Source organism: Dipodomys ordii, unplaced genomic scaffold (genome assembly GCF_000151885.1).
Source record: "Dipodomys ordii isolate 6190 unplaced genomic scaffold, Dord_2.0 Scaffold23, whole genome shotgun sequence".
Classification (NCBI taxonomy): domain Eukaryota; kingdom Metazoa; phylum Chordata; class Mammalia; order Rodentia; family Heteromyidae; genus Dipodomys; species Dipodomys ordii.
Window position 1 is genome coordinate 9,934,051 of NW_012267239.1, and position 22,929 is coordinate 9,956,979.

The 22,929-nt window shown below is 51.7% G+C and overlaps 1 protein-coding gene across 1 annotated transcript in view; it reads right to left on the bottom strand.

Annotated features, from left to right (window-relative positions):
- Positions 1-22,929, bottom strand: part of Rnft2 (ring finger protein, transmembrane 2) — a 38,212-nt gene that overhangs the window by 9,349 nt on the left and 5,934 nt on the right. Inside the window, exons 4-7 of the mRNA XM_013014353.1 lie at positions 21,893-22,359; positions 19,988-20,064; positions 18,194-18,294; positions 15,944-16,097 (exon numbers count right to left, since the gene is read on the bottom strand). Of these exons, the coding sequence (XP_012869807.1) occupies positions 15,944-16,097; positions 18,194-18,294; positions 19,988-20,064; positions 21,893-22,359 (799 nt within the window). The remainder of the gene's footprint in view (positions 1-15,943; positions 16,098-18,193; positions 18,295-19,987; positions 20,065-21,892; positions 22,360-22,929) is intronic.

Consider the following 22,929-nt stretch of genomic DNA (forward strand, 5'->3'; position numbering starts at 1 on the left):
CTCTGTAAGCACCAGCTGTGGCGCTGTGAGCAGTCTGGCAAGTATAAAATATCCTCTTGACGAATTGAATTAAGCTGCTTGGAGGGGATGGCAGAGACCCAAGGAGGCAGAGCAGGAGACAAGTGATTCTTATGTCATTGTGGATGATATAAAAATCATGTTCAAAATGTGGTCTTTGGGATCAGGGGTGGCTGTGCTTCCCTTGTGCTCTGTGGCCCTGGACATGCTGTTCTCTTTCCCTGGACCCCCGTGTTCCATTCTCAGGGCTGACCCACACAGACAGGCTAGCCTAGGCTTCTACACACTCTACAACCACCCACGGGTGTCACTTTGGGGCTGTGAATGACAGAAGCTGGCTTGAAACAGCTTTGGTGAAGAAGTAAATGTCTCTGGGTTGCACAGGAGCTAGGACAAAGTAAACATCTCTGTTTCTCCTCTTCAACACCTCTCAGCTCCCACTGTCTCTGCTCTTGCTTCTGGGTAAGTTTCATCACCCCAGCCAAGGAGAGCTGGTTCTCTGCGGACGATGTTGGTCATCACCAGAAGGATGGCTCAGCAGTTTGTGTGCTAGGCACTGACTTGTTTTCCTAGGGAGGTGGCCTGTGGGGCCTAGGGGGCCACAGCTGACAGTGCCCTTGGGATGAAACAGCCCCAGCATTGTATAGACCTCTGGGGGGTGGGGGTGGGGGGAAGACTGAGCCCTGAGCTAGGGGCCAGCAACCTAGAGCAGTTAGAGAATAAGGAAGCACCACTGGGAGGAATCAGACATGAGAGGAGCTGGGAAGATGGCTCAGTGGTAAAGCGCTTGCCTTCCATGCATGAGGCCCTGGGTTCGATTCCCCAGCACCACATAAGAAAAAAAGCCAGAAGTGGCGCTATAGCTCAAGTGGTAGAGTGCTAGCCTTGAGCTGAAGAGCTGAGGGACAGTGCCCAGGCCCAGAGTTAAGGCCCCATGACCGGACCCCCCAAAAAAAAGACATGAGAAGGCTGGGGAGGGCTACAGGGGAAAAGGGGAGGGAGAGACAACAGGGGGAAACTGGCCTGATAGAAAAGGGCCCCAGGAATGAAAGACCAGGAGAAAAGGGAGGAAAGGGGGTGGAGGGGGGAAATAGAAGAAAGCAACTTAGTCCTTCTTTATCCTTTCCCTCCTTTCTTTCATCTTGAATGAAGGGTCTTGTCATGTGTCCCAGGCTGGCCTTGAACTTTCCATCCTCTTGCCTTAGCCTCCCAAGTGCTGGGATTACAAGTGTGCAGCACTATACTGGATGAAAGCAAGTTTCTTAAGCATATATTATGGGCCAGGGATTGTACATCCAGTATTCCTCTGGGTAGTGGGGGAGAGTTGGTTATGACCCATTCACACTTCTCAGATGAGAGCTAGAGGCAGGAAATGGAGGAACAGACTGGGAGAGACTAAGCCAATGAGGGGGTCTGTGAATGGTAAGAGAAGAAACTAACAGAAAGAGAGAATAAGGGCTGTCTGGTGACATTTCTGTTGGACACCATGCTGTCCCTAACTCTGACCACCTAAGGAGATGAACACTTATTAGCACTATTCATGGGTTAGGAAAGAGATTCAAAGAGGCAAACTTGTGAGAACTGGAGAGCTAGGATTAAAATCCTGTCTGATTTCTCATCTGGTTTGCAGCCAGTGTGAAGAAGAGAAAAAAGGAGACCCTGGAGACACAGGTAAGATGCCAGGCAAGAGAAAGAAAAGATACTAAGATATGGGGATAGAGGGAGAACTGAAGAGGGATGATTTAAAAAAAAATCACAGGTACCTTTTTGTGAGGATGTTGGAAAAGTGGCAGGAGGGGGAGGTGGGGGGAAGGAGTCTTGTGGGAAATGTTCCTCATCATTGATGCCTACCATAGTAGTAGCCCATTCTGTGTGACTTTTGTTGTTGTAGGGCTTCAACTTGGGGCCTGGGCACTGTCCCTGAGCTCTCTTGCTCAAGGCTTACAAGGTTTGAGCTCAAGGTCTTGCACTTTCAAGGTAACCATTTTCTACCACTTAAATCACACCCTCAGTCCTTTTGCTTTTTTTTTTTTTCCCCTCAGATAAGGGCTTGAGCTTTTACAAACTGGGGCCAGACTTGGATTCTGATCCTTCTATCTTCACTTCCTAAGTAGCTGGGATTGTAAACACACACTACCACACCAGGTTAGTTTTGGTCGGTTTCAGTTGTGGAGTCTGAACTCTGGGCCTGGATGCTGTCCCTGAGCTCTTTTGCTCAAGGTGAGCGCTCTACCACTTTGAGCCACAGCACCACTTCCAGTTTTCTGGTGGTTCATTGGAGATAAGAGTCTCACAGACTTTCTTGTCTGAGCTGGCCTTAAACCTCTGATGTCAGCCTCCAGAGTGGCAAGGATTACAGGCATGAACAACTGAAATGTGGCTAAATCAGAACTGAAAATCTAAAATACACAGGGAATTTCAAAGTCTTAGAAAAATGACAGCAAAAAAGCAGATGCTCATTAAATGTTTTATAAAAGAGAAGTTGAAATTATTTTGCACCTATTAGGCTTAGGTATACTGTTTTTTCTAGAAAAAAAAATAATAACGTCACCTGTCTCCTGTCCACTTGTTTCCTGGGACGGTTAGAAAGTTGAAGCATGTCCACGTGGCTCTTAGGAAATTTGCTGGGACAGTGCTGTTGCTGCCTTGATCTGGGAGGGTGCGTGCATACGTTGAACCAAAGCACATTAAAGTATAGATACTGAAATTCCAAAAGAAAAGAGGAGCCAGGATGGACAGGTCTGGATGGGTCGGTGCAGCTCGGCCGGGACATGGGCTGAGGGGGCGGCAGGGAGGCGGGGCTGGCGGCCGCGCGTTGCCAGGCAACGGGCGCTGTCGATGACGTCACCGGTCGGCGGCGGCCCATCAATCCCTCTCTGGTCGGCGCGGGAGGGCCGGGCCGCCTGCCTCCTCCTCCTCCTCCTCCCTCCTCCCTCCTCCCTCCTCCCCCGGGCCCGGATGAGATCACCGTGGCGGGCGGCCTGCTGTCCCCACGCTCCCGAACAAATCGACTCCTCGGCGAGCGCCGGTATGTCATGATCTCATGGCCCCGCGGGACGGCGCCGGCCGATGAGGTCATAGCTCCGCGCCCGGCCGCGCCGCGCCGCGCGCGGCTGAATCCGGCCCTCGGGCCCCGGGCCCCGCGCCCCGCGCCCCGCGCCCCGCGGTCGGCGTCCGCCACAGGCCGAGCTGCCGTGGCCGATCCCGGGACGCGTCTCCGCCATCCCGTCCGCCCGCTCCGTGTCCTCCGGGTCACCCCGGACCGCGGGGCCCGTGGGACGTCACAGTCGCGGGGAAGAAGCGGGTTCGGAGTCCGACGTCACAGAGGAGGGAACCGAGGCTGGGGTGGGGCACCACCCTCGGGAGGGCACCCCAGACCCCTCACCCCTTGGTTGGGGATCCCACAATCCTGGGAAAAGGTGAGGTTCCACGGGGCAAGGCCACCGGCCAGGCGTGACCGAGGCCACCTTCCCGTCCGTGCGCTACAACGGCTCGCTGCAGAGCGGGGGTTCGAACCCAGCTCTACCTGATCAGACACAGGCTATTACTCCAGTCCACCTTCTTCAGGAAGGAACCGTATATTCTCCTTTCTCTTCCCCTCCCTCAGACCAGCCATCCACAGCAGAGGGGTTTGCAGCTCAGGTGCTGCTAAGGAAGAGGCCAGGGCTCAGGAAGCACCGAATCGCTAGCCTGAGGCTGGAGTTATTACCAAGCCCCAAACGCATCGGTACAGGTTTCAGTCAACAAGTGTCCACACAGGAAGTCTTGGTGCAGGTGCAGCACGCAAGGGAGACCCCTCTGGCGCCTGCTCAGAGCCTTGCCCTTGTGTTGGTTACAGTGCCAACAGGCTTGACAGTTGTTTAGCCATCCTTGCTTGGGAACAGAAAAGGAGAAGGCAAGAATAAGTTAGATATGGAGGGGAGAAGTTTAACAGGCCTATGCCTGCTCCGTTCTTGAAGCAGCAGAAGACATGAAAACTACAGAGGAACAGGAAAGAACAGTAGCCACATTCCCAGCTTTCTTTTGGGCATAAGGAGTAGGGAGAGGGATGGAACTTGTGTGTGTGTGTGTGTGTGTGTGTGTGTGTGCGCGCACACACAAGTGGTTTTGAAGGCATTAGTGCTGCTCTCCTTTTCAAGGTGGGTGCCTGAGTAATTATATACATCAATACCTTACACGTGTTATAAAAAGCAACAAACTGGAAATATGCTCACCTACTTCTTAAACTGGCTATAAGAACCACAGGAGGCTGGGGTAAATGATGACCTCCATTTGTAGCTAACAGAAACAGATTCAGTTATAGAGAAGTTCGTGGCACTGGCTAACAGGATAAAGTTGGGATCTGAACCCACAGCCTCATGATAACTGGATCCCCAGTTATCAAGTCTTTAGCCGGTGTGTGACAAGCATGTCAACTCATCCCCCTCCTCACTTCCCTACAGAAGTCCTTATTCTGTTCTTCCATATTCCACACCAGCATGAGGAGATGGCCATAAAACAGGCCAACAGGTAATACTGGACCCTCGTGCTGTGCCCCTACCCCCACCCCAGGGACCAGCTGGCACCTCTGACTCCAAAGCTGAGCTGAGACCCTGCAGGAGTTGCCAGGCTATGCACCGCCTGTTCATTGGCCACAGCTCCCTGGATCTGAGAGCCTCAGCCCTGTGGCCAGGAATGGCAGCCCACGTGCCCCAGCAACTGCACCACGAGCTTCCTCACCCCAGGGCCTTGTTCCACATGACCCAGGGGAAGTGTAATTAGATGATGTTGATGATTAAGCCTGCGGTGGCCTGGGGCCCTGTTAGCTGTGGAAAGGGGACCTCTTCTCTTCCCTTTGTCCCTGTCCCAGCTGGGCGGATGCACCTACATGTCCCCATGCCAGCTACAAGCTTAGGAACAAATGCTCAGAGCTGGATCTTAAAGCGAGAGGACTCAAGGGGTAATGTTCAAGGGCTAGAGACAGGAGCACAGGCGCAGAGGTGGTCTGAAGCCCATGGCTTCGACCTAGATACCTGTAGCTCACAAGTGGGCCAGTTGCAGGTCTGTTTGCTGGAAAGGTGGCCTTGCCCAATGGCCTCAGTTTCCTCATCTGTATGGGGGAGGATACAGGAAGTTGTATCCTAACTACTGATCATACGCGTGTCCTGATCCCTAGAACCCATGAATATGTGCAGACAGATGAGTTACATTACATGGAAAAATTGTATGCATGTGCAGATGTAAGTGTAGGGTCTTAAAATAGGAGGTGGTTCTCAATAATGCACAGAGGGAGGCAAGAGGCCAGAGCAAAAGAGATATTGTGAAAACAGGAACTTAGATGGATTTGAAGATGGAAGAAGGGCCCGTTAGCCAAGGAATGCTGGCTAGCTATAGGAAATGGAGTGGCAAGACTAATTTTCCCCCAGAGGCTCTGGAAGGGACCATCCCACTGATTTTGGACTGGTGAACCCCAAAACTGTAAAAATACACCAGTGTTGTTTGAAAGCATGGAGTTTGTGTCGTTTGGTATAGAAGTCATGAGGGGGCTGGGAAGGTGGCTCAGTGGTAGAGTGCTTGCCTTGCATGCATGAGGCCCTGGGTTCAATTCCTCAGTACCACATAAGCAAAAAGAAAAAAGCCGGAAGTGGTGCTGTGGCTCAAGTTGTAGAGCGCTAGCCTTGAGCTGAAGAGCTGAGGGATAGTGCCCAGTCCCAAAGTTCAGGCCCCACAACTGGACCCAAAAAAAAAAAAGTCATGAGGAACCAACACAGAAGAAATGGTTTCCAGTGACAGTCTAATGTCCTGAATGGCCTGGACACACAACTACAGAAGACCAGAAGGTACTGCCAGGGGTGGGAGTGGCCCATGCTCCCCTACCACGAGAGAGAATTTGCAAAGCATAGTGCAAAACACAAACATCCAGCCTTTGTTTAAAAATTCAAGATGGCACCAGCAGAGCATTAAACCAAATGCACAGGTCAGCCCAGGCCTACACACAGCAGAACTGGAAGCTGTTGTCTCCAAATCAACAGACCCTGTCTGCTCCAGAACATCCCCTCCCCCAGACTTTTGCAATGCTCTCCTATTTGCAACATACATGGTTTGAGTTCCTACTATGTGCCTTACCCCATGCTAGGGAATACAATGAAGTATGTGAAATAATCTAATTTGTGTTCTCACCACATTTGAAGCTTAGTGAGGGAGACAAGTCATAACACAGTCACAACGGGGGGGGGGAGTGTATGGGGGGACACATGACATCATCCCATCCTGCCTGAGCCCAGGCCTCTCTAAACAGGAAGCTGAAGGCCATTGGGTGACTTGAGGCCAGCCAGATGGGGCTGGGGTAGGAAGATGGTGTTTCAGGCAGAGAAAACAGCTAGTATGAAGGCCCTGAGCCAAAGAATGAATATATGATCTGGGGTGAGAGGAGGGGGTAAGAGATTTTTCTTAGCATGTGGCAACTGGTAGATGGTAGGTCTGGTTGGAAAGAAGAGGCTAGGCAGGAGTTCAAAAGCTGCATAGATCACTGGGCACCAGTGCCTCATGCCTGTAATCCTTGCTGCTTGGGAGGCTGAGGACAGGAGGATGTGGTTCAACACCAGGCAGAAAAGTTCTCAAGCCATAGCAGGGCACAGGGGCATACGTTTGTCATCCTAAACTAAGTGGGAGGTGAGACTGGAAAATCGTGGGCAGAAAGTCTGTGCAGGGTGCATTATGGGTAGACCCAAGCCTTGGGGCCTGTGGCAACCAGGTCCAGTCTACAGATCACTAAAGAATCTCACCTGCTCCGCCCGCTGAGATGTATTGAACAAATGTGACACTGTGGAAAATTTGGGGCTTTTTTCAGATGAGGGATACGTAACTGCTAAAGTCTACCTGTAAATAGTCCCAAACCTGAAAAAACAATGCGAAGAAGCTCTGGTCCCAGGAACTTTGGGCAGCAGATCTGCAGCCAGTTGATCAGCCACACAGAGACAGGAGTCAACAGAGGCCATGCCTGGCTTCACTCAGCTCCGTGACAGCAGGATTCTGGCCAGGCTGCCCAAGGCCCTGGCCGGGACTGGGCACAGGGCGAGGTCTCTAGTGTGGCCATGCTGGCCCCCCATAGCTAGGCCCGCTGCCCTTCCACATGGGCTAGCCACATACAATGGACTCTGCAATGGTCTCTGGCCCACTTCTGCAGGAGGGATTGTGGAAGATTCTAGAAGATTCTCAGGCTTCGCAGAAGCATTGCACCTCTAAGCAGCTCTAAGATACCTCAGAGTGGAAGTGGAAGGGCCTGGCCCCCTGCCCTGCGCCTCTCCGCTTTCCGGAGCACATGAACATGGAGTCTGGTTTCATGCAGGTTCAGGGGTAGCAGGGATGGGCCCCGGGCGCCATTCACTCCCCATGTCCAATGCTGAGCTCTGACTGCCCAGTGCTGTGCCCCTGCATGCCTAGTTCAGGGTGGGTGGGGCTTGATCAGGTGCTGGCGATGGTCAGCAAGGAGAGGAGATGCACCCAGAGCAGCTGAGTTGGTCCTGCTCCCAGGTATCCAGCTATTCCTAAGGAGGAGAGGCCTTCCATGGGGAAGGAAGGCCACCCGAGCCTGGGTGCTGAGCCTGGGTGACCACGGCCAGCACACAGCCCGGCCCACTCTCCTGACAGTGACCACTGGAGCTGGTAAAAGGTGTCATCTTTCAACCTGGAAATCCATTTCCAGAGGCCCTGTGTTGGGGTGGGGGGAGGTGCTGGGGAGGGGGCTATGCAGGAGAAAAAAACATAAATAGCTGCTGGGTTCCTAATTCCCCCCAAGGAGGCCTGGCTGCCCCTCCCTCGTGCTGAGTAGTTGCCATTAAAAACAAACAGTATCATTTGGTTCAATATAAAATGAATTAAAGGAAATTAAACTGCAGGGGCCATGTGGTAGGCCTTGTCTTCCATTGTCTGGGGTCGCTTTTCATCTTCCCTAGCCAGGAACAAGGACTTGGGGGGGCGGGGGGGGGTTGCGGTGGAGCAAGCAGGACTGGATAGATAAACAAAGCAACCAGGCAGGTCACCCCCCCCCACCAGCAGGGAGGCTGGGGTAACTCCCAGGTGCTGCTGGGCCCTGTCGCTGCTGTGGTCCCTTGGTGGCAGAATGTAGCCTTTGACAGTCTCCAAGGGAACAGAGTAAAGGGAAAAAAAAATACAACAAAGCAAAACAACAACAAAAACGGATGGGCAGGCCATGGAAACAGAAGAGCGGCTGCTGGCAGCAGAGGGAGGAGGCTGTGGATCCCAGGAGGCTAGGATGAGGGTTGGGGGTGCTTTCTGACTGCTCCCCCCATTATACAGAGCCACAGTGGCTGGCAGGGGACAGGTGGGGACATGCAGTAGGGTGCAGGGGTGAGTGAACGCAGACCTTTCATCCTAGCTGCTCAGGAGGCTGAGATCTGAGGATCAAGGTTCGAAGCCAACCTGAGCAGAAAAATCCTCGAGACTCTTATCTCCACTTAACAACAATAAGAAGTAGATCTGTGGCTCAGGTGGTAGGGCCTTTAAGTGAAAAAGCTGAGTGAGATCCCAAGACCCTGAGTTCAAGCCCCAGTACCAGAAAAAGAGTGTGGATTCAGGAACTTAGGTTATAAGAAGACTGACAGTTTCCTTGTGAAGGAAGGAATTCTGCTCACAAATTCTCTCCCAATTTCTCACTTACTCAGGAACTACAGCCCCTGCAATCATATAAGTTTTTAAGTCCTTGAAATCCTTCTTCATGAACACACATCACAGGAGTTCTCCCCCTGGAGAATCTGCCTGATCCAGGGACTCGGCGAGACATGCCCACTGCCCATGCCGGGCATGCAAAAAGCCAACAGCCAAGGAGAGAGACGCTGGGCACTATGGGAACAGTGGAGGGGAGGACCAAACATCCATCCTGGGAGACAAAGGGTTTCAAAGGGATGCTAAGAACTGAAAGCAAGGCATGGGCAATGCGTAACAGCTCGATGTATTTGAAAAAGAAATGCCCGGGAGCCCAAGAATGCTGGTGACATTCCATCCATGTTTGGATGGCTAGGTTGGAGGAAACGTTGGAGCATGTGCACAGGTGTTTATTGTACTCTTCCTACTGGTAAAATGGTACAAACAGAAGCTGGGTCACACTTTGCAGGGCTGGGCACTGGGTGAATAAACCTTGGCATCTTACATGGCACCTAATGAGCAAACTGAGAAGCGGAGCAAGGTGTATTAATAAAGATGAGTGTGTGCCTTCCAGTCTTACCCAGGGAACTCTTACCCAGGGCTGGGCGCCACCAGACCCTTCCTGGCTCACAAGGTCTTCCTGGCTCACAAGGTTGGGATAGGGGCTGAGTTGTGCATTTCTAACAGGTCACCAGCAGAGGTCGCCAGACCAGAGACCACTTTGGAGCATGGTGGATGCACACCAACCTCAAAACTACAGTTGTGTCACAAAATAGTGTACTGCCCATATCGTTCATTTGCTATACACACAAAAAAGCAATTCCTTATCTTGTTTAAAGACCTATATCTGTACTACAGAATACCTCTAGGCTGGGCAGGAAAGAACAAGCTTTGCCTCTAGGGTAGAAGAGAAGATGAATCCCCAAATCCCACTTTAATTTCCCCAGGCCCTAAAGGAGACAAGAGTTTCCTGGAATCCTTTGCTGTTGGGCAGAGCCTCCTGATCCAGTCTCAGCCAATGAGGAACAAGGATATACTCTTGTAATATTCCCAAGTGTGAATAAAGTTTTATTGGCACAGGTGCTCTACTGCTGCTGAAACAAGCCTCCAGCCATGTTTTACATTGGTTATTTTTTGAGACGGTCTTACTTCCTGACTGGGTGTGCAAATGGACAGAGATCCTCTTATTTTTTTTTTTTGCTTCCTGTTGCAGCTGGATGGCTGCACACCCAGCTTTTTCCATTGACACGAAGCCCCCTCTTTCTCAGATTTCCATGTAGATAGGATTATAGGCATACTGTGCCCAACTGTGGGTTGAGAAGGGGGTCTTGTTAACGCTTCTGAGCTGGCCTCAACTTACAATCCTCCCTATCTCAGCCTCCCAAGTAGCTAGGATTACAGATGTGAGTCACCAGTTGCCAACTTGTTATCTTGTTTCTCATCAACCCATTGGGTTGGGTTTGAACCCTGCCATCCACACGCACGGTGCTCCTTAAGAAATGCCTCAGATGGCCAGCCGCTTACTTAGTTGGGCGATATGAGTGAACAAGACTTGCAAAATGCCTGATGAACTTCCGGGACACTATCCGGAGCCCCTGGGGACAGCAAGTGCAAAGGTCCCGAGAGAGTATAGGTGAGGAGAGGGGAGTGGGGGTGCAGAAGACAGATCCACCAACCCCCAGGATGCAGGAACTGCATCAGAATGAAAGACCAGGCAGCTCAGGACGCTGGGCCAGGGTGACAGCTGGGGTTGAAGACCAGTGGCTGCCATCTTGAAGCTACTTGGGTGTCCAGTAAGCTTTGACTTTCTCTCAGGTGACCTAGGCTCTGGAATTCCTAGCAGACCTTCCCAAGCCCAGATGATGCAGGTGGGAGGGATACTGAGGAAAGGAAGGAAATGAAGAGATTCTCAAGAGTCCCCCGCCAAGATGGCTCACTTAGCCTCACTGGTCCAAACCATCAAGTAGGCCAAATACCAAAGCTCTTCTAAGATCAGCATTAGAATATTAAAATCCAGCCCACCCACTCAGCGGGTGGTGTGCAAGCCCAGCAAGAACATCTGTGCTGAGAGCCATTAAGAGCCCTGACAGATGTGCATCTTCCCCCTCCAGTCCTTCCCCAGCGGCCCATGAAAACCCATTCCTTTCTCTCTCCCAGACAAGGATGGATGAGGATGCCGAGGAGCCCTCAGACAGGCGAGGCACAGCTCTGGACCTTTCCCCAGCCTGTAATTTATCTTGGGGGGGTGGGTGGGGGACTATTCACATCCCTTTTTTTCTGGCTGGATTACGTGCTGACCTAGCACATTAATCTCTCCGAATAAGATAATCATCAAAAGAAGGCGCTGGACGGTTGCCAGAGAGACATTAATAACTGTCACCCACACCTCCAAAGTGTTGGGAAGGGGTGTCAAGGCCCGCCTCTGCCTCCCCATCCCCAGTGCTGCCATTTAAAGATGGAAGATAAGGTCGCTCCAGCCTGGACTTGGGGATTTTGTATAGATGACATTGGGGGGCTGGGAGGGGGAACTTGTCTCCTAAGTCACCTCTGTGAAGTTCTCTAAACACACTGAGGGAGCTCACCTGGGAAAGGGGATGGCCTAGGGATTCAGAAAAGGAATCTGATTTCAGGAGTCTAACTTCCTGGGTTCAATTCCTGCCATGAACACTTGAGAGCTGTGTGATCTGGAGTTACTTCCTTAACCTCTGAGTGCCTGGGATTCTCCTACTGAGACTGTGAAAGGTTTCAGCCTCTTTGGAAAGCACTTTGGCCATTCCTCCAAGAATTAAATAGAATTACCATGAGAACTGTTCTCAGAGAGACACTTGAACACAAAATGGCTGAGATCTGAGGATCAAGGTTCCAAACAGCCCAGGCAGACAAACTTAAGAGACGCTTATCTCCAGTTAACCAGCAAAAAGGTCAGAAATGGAGGCGTGGCTCAGTGGGAGAGCACCATCTTTGAGCAAAAAAGCTAAGAAGGAGTGAAAGGCCCTGAGATCAAGCCGTAGTACCAACACACACACACACACACACACACACACACACACACACACACACAATAATACCGTTATGAGGTGCAAACAGTCCAAATGGCTACACAATAGTGGTCAGCCCACAGAATGGACTAGAAGTCACCACTGGAAGGAAGGAATGACAGGCCCATCCATGCCAGAGGATGGATAAACTTGAAGCCATTTATCCACAGGACTGGATGCCACGCGAGGGGCAGAAGGCTGATTGGTGGTTACCAGGGGCTGGTGGGTGGGGCCTGGGGGTAGGAGGGGATAGGGGTGGTGTGTATGTGTCAAAGTGGGTGGAACCTGTAAGGACTCCACATGTCCCATTTCTTGGAGGTGATGAAATGTTCTGGAACTCCGTGGAGGTGATGGCTGTCTAGGACTGTCAATGTACAAAATGCCATGGAACAATATGCTTTAAAATGATTAATGGCTCATTGTATATTCTGTGACTTTTACCTCAATTAAAAAAAAGATAAGTGCTCTTGCCTTTCAAGGCTGATACAGAAGGAAATGAGCTAGTGGGGGAGCCAAGCCCGCAGGCAGGGCTGGCACCGCACAGGCTGATCCTGGCAGCCTGCGGTGGGCACTGCGTGGTCTGTATTCTGTGCCCCGACTTACTTTGGTCTCTTCTCTGTAGAGAGGTCAGCAGCATCCAGCCCCCAGTGACGGGTGAGATTAAAGGGGTCACACATGCCACGGGGACAGGAACTTCTGTCTGCTCTGTTCACTGAGGCCTTCAGCACAGCTGGCCCATGGGTGGCCGGTAGCAAATGTTTTCTTGAACACAGGACCTGGCTCGTGGCAGTTGCTCAGAAATATTCGGCTGTGGTTATTACTATTAGCTTGGCCACAAGCTATTTCTGGGAATCCTACATGCTGTTTTCTAGCACAGAGATGTGAGAACTACTTTCTTTGTTTACACATTTCTGTTTTTTGGGTTTTTTTTTTTTTTTGTTCCTCCTGAGACTTGAACTCAGCGGGCTGAGTGCTATCTCTGAGCCTCTTTGTGCTCAAGACTTAGGGCTCTACCACTTGAGCCACATCACCACTTCCAGCTTTTTCTGAGTAGTTTATAAGAGTCTCATGGACTTTTTTGCCCAGACTAGCTTTGAACTGTCTTCCTCAGATCTCAGCCTCCCGGGTAGCTAGGATTACAGGTGTGAGCTACCAACATCTGGCCACACATTTCTATTTTTATGCTAGACTTCTTTGGACATTGGCACAGAAGAGGATTGACCTGTATTGAGAATGGAATCCAAATGCTCACCCTGCTGCAGGAGGAAGTAGGAGACCTTCCATCCATCCATCCACCCATCCACCCACCCATCTTCTTACCATCCACCTATCCATCCATCCATCCATCCATCCATCCATCCACTTATCCATCTACCCATGCACCCATCTTCCATCTATCCATCTACCCACCCATCCATTCATCTTCCATCTATCCATCCACCCATCCACCCATCCATCCATCCATCCATCCATCCATCCATCCACTCACCCTACCCATCTCCAATTCTTCCTTCTGTCCCTCCCTCTCCATTCATTCATCCAGATACCCTCTTCAGGCTCTTTCTGCCTTCTATTTTGATGGACCCTAGGCTGACCAAGGGTTTAAGAAGCTAGGGTGACTTGGTGCCAGTAGCTCATGCCTATAATCCTAGCTGCTCAGGAGACTGAGATCTGAGGATCAAAGTTCCAAGCCAGCTGGGCAGCCAAGGCAGGAAAGTCCCTGAGATCCTTATCTCCTATTCACCACCACAAAAACCTGTGAGTGAGTAGAGTTGTGACTCCAATGATAGAGCATCAACCTTGAGGGGGAAAAGCTGACAGTGCCCAGGTCCTGAATCTAAACCCCAGACACACACACACACACACACACACACACACACACACAGAGCTAGGGTGGTGTGGCCTGGAATGGGTGGGTAGGGTGTGGTTAACAGACCTGGATAGACAGCTGCTGAGATGGGACTCCTGTGCTCATAGAAACACAGCCCCACAAGTCCGTGCTAACCTCAGGAACTGGAAACATACCCCACACCAAGCTAAAGAGAACTTTGCCAGCAAAGGAACGCAGAATCATCCAGGAGGCCTCGTATCCTCTCAGCCTCCATCAAGGTGAAAGGCCGGAGAGCCAGAGTCAGAGAAGGAGGAGCAAGGCCAGAAGCAGGGGAGAGAGCGGAGGGCCCAGGACGCAGCCTGCTGCTGCCTCTGCAGGTGGAGGACAGAGCACAGTGCTGCAATACCCCTAGCTGAATTCCGTGGAACCCCGGTGTGACTTCCCACCTCTAGAACTATAAGAAAATCAATCCCTCTTGCTTTAAACCGCTGAGGTTTGTCATCATTGGTCACGGGCAACCACAGGAGTCAAATTCAGCCGAGGAATCAATAGCGGGTCTCCCTTCTCATTCTCTTCCCACAGGCTGGAGACCACCGGGCAGCATGGAGCCCACTGATGAAATCTCTCACAGGCCAGCCAGGGGGAGGAAGGCGGGCAGAAGGATGGGCAAGGTGGGGACCTCCAGTGGTGAAGCTGTTGCCCCCATTGTATAGATGCAGCAGCCGAGGCTCAGACAGGCTAGATCGCTCATCCAAGGCTAGGAAATGGGTCAGCGCCTACTAGGCAGGATTAAATAGTGTCCATACTGGCTGAGCATCCCTATTCCAAACTCCTGAATGCTCTGACAGGAAGACACGGTGGGGCGGGAGGGGGCGGGAAGAGGGGCGGTAAGGAGTCCATACCCGACCCAACCTCAAGCAACCAGGCACAATCGAAAAGCCCATATCTCTATTTTGAGTCATCTTCAGGCCATGAGTATGAGGTGCATATCAAACACGAATGAATGAGTTCTGTATTTAGACTTGGGCTCAGCCTTCCTACAGTCTTACCATGTATGTATAAGTATTCCAGACTCTGATACTCTTCTGGCCCATGCATTTTGGATCAGGGATACTCAACTTGTGCTATGAGAGTCACCCACTGTGGATGCTGTCTGGTTCCTACAAGGTTAGTATTCTCACGGAAAGAGGAATTATTTCCATCTGTTGCCAGATGAGGGGAGATTTTGTTTGTCTATACACAGCCAGAAGGGAAATCTAGCTGAGATGGGAATGAGGGTAAAGCTTTGCTTTTGGGCTGTGGTTTCATCTAAGAAAGCCTCAACATTTTCAGATTTTTGAGCCAGGTGCTGGTGACTCATGCCTGCCATCCTAGCTATTCAGGAGGCTGAGATCTGAGGATCCCAGTTGAAAGCCAGCCTGGGCAAGGAAGACCGAGAGACTCTTATCTCCAATTAACTACCTGAAAACAGGAAGCAGAGCTATGTCTCAAAGTGCTAGCCTTGAGCAAGAATGCTTGGGGACAATGCCCAGGCCCTGGGTTCAAGCCCCAGAACTACCACCATCACCACCACCGCCACCACCAAACATTTGCCTCAGTCAGATCAGATCAAAGCACATAGGGAGGGGAGAAACCATTCCAGAGATGACCCTGGCTGATAGGTTGGGTCAGCTGTCACTCAAAACTGATGGTCAATTCCAACCTGCAATTTTGCCAAGCAAAGCCTGGGACAAAGGCTGAGATTTCTGAACTTGAAAGACAGCTGGTTTAGTTTGTTTGTTTGTTTTGTACAATGGAATGTAGGGGTCTTTACAAGTCCTTTAGTCCATCCACCTCTATCCAGGTTCCAGTCACGTCACTGCACAGGGGCACAGATGATCTTTATTCCAACCATATTCCCATAACTCCCCAAGATCTCTTTATTCCAACATACTTCCTTACTGTACACTGCAAAGCATCTCCGCTACCACTTCTCCTCCTGTGACCATGGCAGACAGCACTAGTCCATCACAGAGTCCTTTCCTGATGGGTCTCAAGACCCTTTTTACAAGATGAGTTCCTAGAAACCACTGAAAGTCAAAAGCTATGATGGCTACCCTTTCCTGTGAGAAGCAGGATGCAGGACATACCACCTGCTTTTCTCCTCCCCCAGGTGACACTGAGATTAAAAACCCCATCCAGGGAGGCTTTTGGATGGGGTAACTTAGGAAATGTATCCAGAGGGTGAAGGTGTGAGCAGAGGTGGCAAAGACAAAGAGCCAAGCAAGGGATAAGAGAGGTGACCGGTGCTCGCGGCCGGCTGGGCCTCTGCTCTTGCTCATTCTTTCCTCCTCTAGAAGGCACGCAGACTCCTCCCCCTCCCCACCCCCACCCCCAAACCCCTGCCCAATTGATGTGCTGGAGCTTGTCCTACCCTAGACTTGATGGCCAGGATGATCTTGGGTAGGGCCACCACGAGGCACTTCAGGGCGATGGTGAGGTACTTGAGCACAAAGTCCGCGATCCCCACGATCCACAGCAGGTCGAAGAAGTCCAGGGTCTCCAGGTTGGGCTTCAGGAAGATGAGGCTGCGGGGGGGGGGGAATAGGGGGAGGGGAGTCAAATGGCTCACTTAGATCAGGGCCCACAGGTGAGGAGTTATTTCCATACGGTCTTCTGCTAGACGGGGCGGGGGAGGAGGGGTGCTCGAAGGCGGGCCTCCATGAGACTGGAGACGAAGTGGAGACTCCCACTGGACAGTGGAAATGAAGCTACCAGCCACTCCACCCTGTCCTGCAAAGACAGGCAGGGAAGTGCAAGGGAATGTGTACAAAGTCCCACAGGTATGAAGGGAGGAGGGTGGATGCAAACTCAGGCTCCCAGAGTGCAATGCGCCCCGTCCATCAATCCCTGCCGAGCTGCAAGTCTATGACACCTGGCCGTCACAGGGAGAGTGGAAGGAAGCCCACACTCAACCTGTTTTCCTACACACTGAGCAGTAGGTTCATTTCCATCTGAAGTACTCCGTGCTTTCACGGTCTGATATATTTTATTATTGGTTTTGCTTCTCGGGTGGCAACACCGCCAATAATTATAGTGATTAATCCTATAATAATACTCATTATGGTACTACGATACGGTAAACGTGGGCTGGTTTCCCCAGTGTTTTCACGTATATTGTGACAATTAGCTTAACCTGTCCAGGTGGATAGGTAAGAATGAAGCTCGGCGCTGGTTGTACCAGTGTGGTGCCAAGGGTGTGAAGCCAGCCAGTGCCATCAGGAAGGAACTCTGAATGGATGATCAAACTTCACATCCCCGGGAGATCAAGGTCATGGTTAACGGCTGCTTCCATGTCTGAGTCACCTTAGGAAGGTGCAATGGTTTAGATGTGGCTTTGTCTGTCACTCTTGGGTTCCTGAATTGGAAGCTTGCCCCTCCTCCCTGCGGTGCTGAGGGGGGCAGGGCTTAGTGGAGGTTATTTGCCCCTTCTCCCTCCTACCTCACCATGTGATCTCTCTCTTCTTCATGCTTCTCTTCCATGATGCCATCTGCAATATGGGCCTCACTAGAACTAGTCCAAGACCAGTGCCATGTTCTTGACTCTCTAGAACTGGGAGCTAGACAAACCCTTTTATCTTCCTAAAGTACCAAGCCTCAGGTATTTCATTACGGTGTCAGGAAAACAGTCAGACAGATCCAAAGGGGACTTCTTGAAGTCTGATTCCAGAGCTGTGAAGTGGGGCTAGCACTACCCTGCTGGTCCCCAAGAAGGCAAAGTAAGATAAAAGCTGTTGGCATCACCCACAGACCCACTGTGTACTAATGGCCTGAGAGAGGGGCAGAGCTCAGCTTGGTTGCATTTCTTTCACGTTGTTGGGTGTTCTCTTCTCTCTCTCTCTCTTTCACACACACACACACACACACACACACACACTCTGTCTCCCTCCTCCCCCCCCCCTCTGTCTCTATGCTGCCAATTTGAGTCAGCCCTGGTTTGCTGAGGGCACTGAGGTCTGAGCCTGGGAATATGATCATACCCAGAAAATGGCACGAGCGGGAAATTCATCCGAACTGCTGAGAAACTCCACCTCTTATGCCCTCTACCACGACCTTGATGTCTGGACCATGCGACTAATGTAGGGTGTGAGGTGTGTTGATGCTGTGGGCCAGCTCCCAAGACTGCTTTTATGGGGTAGCTGCAGAAAGCATCAGAACTACCGACTCCCCAAGTCCGCTGTCAAAACAGGCGGACGTGATCTGAAAACCTGTCTCAAGATTTCCTTTCTTTCTTTCTTTCCTTTCCTTCCTTCCTTCCTTCCTTCCTTCCTTCCTCCCTCTCTTTCCTCCCTCCTTCCTTAATTCCTTCCTCAAAAAAAAGCCTCAAAATCTAAAACACTTCCCTGGTCCACGGCTTTTTGGATAAAGGGCTGTCAGCTGTAGACTCTTGGGCCCAGCGTCAATGACACCTATTTTCCAGTTTTCTTCAATGTAACGATTAATCATGCATGCTTAGATAGGTGGCTTGCCCTGGGTTTCTCCTAGAGAGGGCTGCTGTAGGCATGTGGGTAGTAGCTGGAGGGCGGAATGGGAAGGTTACAACAGGACACTGCTGGTGCCTGGTCCTTGATAGATACCCTGTGTACCCCAAGTTGAACCAGCACCCCATTCTGCCACTGCTCACCTATTGTAGAGCTGTTGGGAGCTGAATGTGTAGAGCACGTACAGAGTGTTTCCTGCCAGAAAAGCCACGATCCACAGGATGACCAGCACAGACCTCTTCTCCTGGAGACAAAGCAAAAGAAACATGAGATGCTCAAGGGATCTATGCTGGAACATTCTAGAATGTTCTGGAAATTTCGCTGTCTCAGAGTTTTAGAGGAAGCAAGGCAAATGGTGAAGAGGAAGGCACTGGCATCTTCTCATTCCTGTGGAACCTAAGGAGTGGGGACTGTCACACAGATACCCCCTTACCCCACCCCATTCCTGCCCATTCTGGTTTGGAAAACCATCTAGAAAGGTAGAGAATTTGTGGTTTGGTGCTGGATGTCCTGGCTTTGTATTCTTGATATGCACCTGACACAAGCTGGTAAATCTGTTTGCATTTCCCTTCCCTCATCTGTAAAATGGGTATGTTGTAGTATCTCTGTATAGACATAGTGGACACATAATGCTTTGAAGAGCACCTGACACTTGCTAAGTGTCAGCTTCTACCTGTAAGCAGTCTCTCCTGTCTTCTCTGCACTTCTGGCTTTTTTGGTAGTTAATTGGAGATAAGAGTGTCACAGACTTTCCTGTCCAGGGTTGGCTTCAAAGCATGCTCCTCAGATCTCAGCCTCCTGAGTAGCTAGGATGACAGGTGTGGGCCACTGGTGCCCGGCTCTTTTTTTTGTTGTTCTCAGCAATCCTGGGATTATTTTCCTGGTCCCCCTGCTCAAGGCTGGGCCACCCAGCCAGGATTAGAGTCCAATGTAATACATGGCTGAGAAAGCCCTGGGTGGGGACGGCCTGCATCCCATTCTCCAGCTCCGATCCTGTTGAATATGGAAACCTCAGCTTGCTGCTTTTCAGCAGCTTCTGGGCCCAAGAGCCATCCTGGGAGATGGCCCAGGCAGGTGCAGACAGGGTGTGTTCCTGTCTGGGTGCAGTGGCGGGGGGGGGGGACACAGGGTGGGATTGGCAGACCCCTCTGCCATCCATTTTCCATAGCTCAGCCTCTTCCTGGACAGGGCTGGGTGCATTGCAGGAACAGGATGAGGTCATAATTTTCTCAGGAAAACATCCCTGAGGTTTCAGGAAGTGCTCCAGACCCTGTCTCAGATGCAGCCTGGCACTGCTGCTAGGAGGTTTCCAGACAGTGGACGAAACCCTATGTATCTCCATCACCCATTATTCCAGGAGGCCAATGACCGCAGGAACCCTCTCCAACCAACAACTTCATTCACGCGGCAGCCTTTCACACCATACATAATAGATCCCACTTTGATTCCTCACAAATCCAAACCAAAGGTGGGACTGATAGAATGAGGCCAAGTGTGGTGGTACCCGCCTCTAATCCCAGCTAGGTGTGGGGGTGGAGATAGGAGGATCACAGTTCCAGGCCAGCCCAGGAAAAAATTAAAAAGACCCTATTTCAAAAACAGATCGGAGGGCTGGGAAGGTGGCTCAGTGGTAGAGTGCTTGCCTAGCATGCATGAAGCCCTGGGTTCGATTCCTCAGTACCACATAAACAGGAAAAGCCGGAAATGATGTTGTGGCTCAAGTGGTAGAGTGCTTGCCTTGAACACAGTCCTTAAGGACAGTACTCAGGCCCTGAGTTCAAGCCTCAGGACTGGCAAAAAATGGAGGAAAAAAAAAAAAAAAGACAAGGAAGCCGGTCGTCCCAGAGGGAGCATGGCCATGGCAGGCACCCTGATCTTTGTCTGGAGACCCCCTTCAGGCTGGGAAGTAATAAACAGCTAAGTGTGGAGTGACTCACCTTCAGAGAGACCTGCTCCCGGAGCGTGGAGTTGGCATAGGCGAAGGTGCTGGCCATCCCAATGCACACAGCGATGCCTGTGGACAGAAGAGCCCCCAGGGCCCATCAGATACCCTCAGGTGCCCTCAGAGTGGGAGGGGAGGGAAGCATCTCAGCTCTGCAGGGTCTGGGGCCATGTGAGCCATTTAGACCCAGGGACAGGATTTAGGGTCCCTGTAGAGATATTTCATAACACCAGGTAAACAGCATGCACTGTGCAGCTGGGCAAGACCAGACTTTGAGTCCTGGCTCTGCCACCTCCACAGCGTGAGCCTGGGCACGTCGCCACACCTCTCTGGGCCTCTTCCCTCTTCTATAAGGGATGGAATCATAACAGCACTTATCTTGAATGCACAGTGGAAAGTAATCGCTAGCATTTAGGATGGCTGAGATTACAGGTATGCACCACCATGCCCAGCCAGATCTTTCTTGTGCCTTCGTGGTCTGTGTGGCCATAGAAGGTAGAGGCACGCCAGGGATTTTTCTAGGTCTACTCCAGAAAGGTCTATCTGCAAATGTTTCAGAACTAGTAACCCCATGGTCCTTTTTCCTGCCTTTTTCTTTGGTTTAAAAAACAAACAAACAAAAAACAATGGGCTGGGAAGGTGGCTCAGTGGTAGAGCGCTTGCCTTGCATGCTTGAGGCCCTGGGTTCCATTCCTCAGCACCACATAAGCAGAATAAAAAAAAAAGCCAGAAGTGGTGTTGTGGCTCAAGTGGTAGAGTGCTAGCCTTGAGCTGAAGAGCTGAGGGACAGCGCCCAGGCCCAGAGTTCAGGCCCCATGATTGGACCCCCCAAAAAATAAAAAAAAAGCAAGAAAAAAACAAAAAAAGTATAAAAATAAAAAAACTGGAGCTGGTGACTCACACCTGTCATGCTAGTTACTCAGAGGCTGAGATGTGAGGCTCATAGTTTGAAGCCAGCCCGGGCAGGAAAGTCCATGAGACTCTTATCCCCAATAAACCATCAGAAGACTGGAAATGGAGCTGTGGCTCAAATAGTAGAGCACTAGCCTTGAGCACAAAAGCTCAAGGACAGCGACCAGGCCATGGGTTCAAGACCCTTGACTCACCAAAAATTTAAAAAAAAATCAATATACTAAAACTAACAGTGCACACTTGAACTGGCACTTTGCTGTTTCAGACACTGACCTAGATGTACATGAGCTCACGTTTAACCTCGCTGTGATCCATGACAAACAAGTGCGCCTTCATCTGCATGGAGGGCCAGTTCTAGAACCCCCTTTGGATACTAAAACACTGCAGCTGGATGCCCAAGCCCCAGATGAAGGTCCTGGATGTCAGATGGGTGGTATTTGCATGGATCCTACACACACTTGGCCTTCAATCACCTCTGGGTAACTTTGAGTGCTGAGTTATGCAAATGTTATGCAAATCATCATTACTACACTGTGGAGAAAGCAACGAACGCAAACAAGAGTCTGTGCATCCTTAGAACTGTAGTATTTTTTTTTTTCACACTGTATTTTCCCCCAGTGGCGAGTTCGATTTACAAAGGCTGAAACCTGCAGGTAAGGCGGGCTGACTTGTGCGCTATCTGAATCCCCAATTTGTAGGTGCTGGCACAACAGTCTGGAGAGGGGACAGCCTGCAGGCAGCCAGCTAGGAAGGGCAGAGCGGGCTCAATCCCAGCCTAGCAGCTGGAGTTCCTCCCCAGCCCACCTCCCAGACTGGATGGACAAGAATGCAAGGGACCAGAGAGGCAAAGTCACTTGCTCCAAGTCATACAGCTCCTGGTGCAGAGATTCAACAGGGAATCACCTAGGATCCCACAGCCTTGGGTATTTTGCAAGTGACCCTCCCCCTTCCCCTACCTCACCCCCCCCCCAATGTCCCAGGGACTCACCGAGCTTATGCTGGAAGCACAGCTTGGCCAGCAGGATGAGGATGAAGGGCAGGCCCTTCTGTAGCCAGCACACCATGGCCTTCAGCTCGGATAGCGCCGGGGCGGGCGTGCCCGGCTGCTCGTCGGCCCCCTCATCCCCGTGTCCGCGGGGGTCCCCCACGCGCTGCAGCAGGGAGCTGCGGTGGCCGTGGTGGAAGTGGAGGGGCTGGCGGTGGTGGTAGGGGCCGCCCTCCCCTGCGCGGCCACCCCCGTCCTCCCGCTCTCGGGGCGCGGGCATCGGGATGAACACGTCCCCGCCACCTGTGGCCGAGCCCAGCACCAGGCCGGCCGGGAAGGGCCCGGCGGGGAGGCCACCACCGGCCAGGCCGGAGAAGAGAGCAGGAGGGGAGGCCGGCTCTGCCTTCAGGCCCTCGAACACACCTCCCTCATCCACGCTGGCCTCGGGGCTGAGCGGCTGGCTGCGGCCTCTGTGGGAGACAAGGCCGCAGGGTTGGGGTCGGTGCGGGGAGGCAGGGGCTTCGACACTGGACAAGGTCATCCCCAGCCTCCACGGGACAGGGGGATTGCAAAGGACAACTGGACACACGTGTCTGGCATGGGAGGGCCTTGCCAAGACAGCCCGTTCACCACCAGGCCTTCGTCACCCTTCACCCAGCTTGTGAGACTGTTCAGGTAATAGAGAATGGGTGAACGGCCAGGCGCTGGTGGCTGGCGTCTGCAATCTTAGCTAACTCAGGAACTGAGATCCAGAGGATCATAGCTCCAAGCCAGCCAGGGCAGAGAAGGCCAAGAGACTTGCTTCCACGCCACACCCGCCCCTGGATGCCATCCACCTGGTACCCAGAGCATGCTCACTAGATCCTGTCTGAAAGAAGGAAAGAATGGCTACGTTAATGCTCTGATAAGGACTGCAACTGGCAAGCAGGAATGGTTTCACCTGGTATTTTCCAAACTTGTTTGACCACAGAATTCTCTTCCTTCCCTCCCTCCCTCTCTCCCTCCCTCCCTCCCTTCCTCCCTCCCTCCCTCCCTCCCTT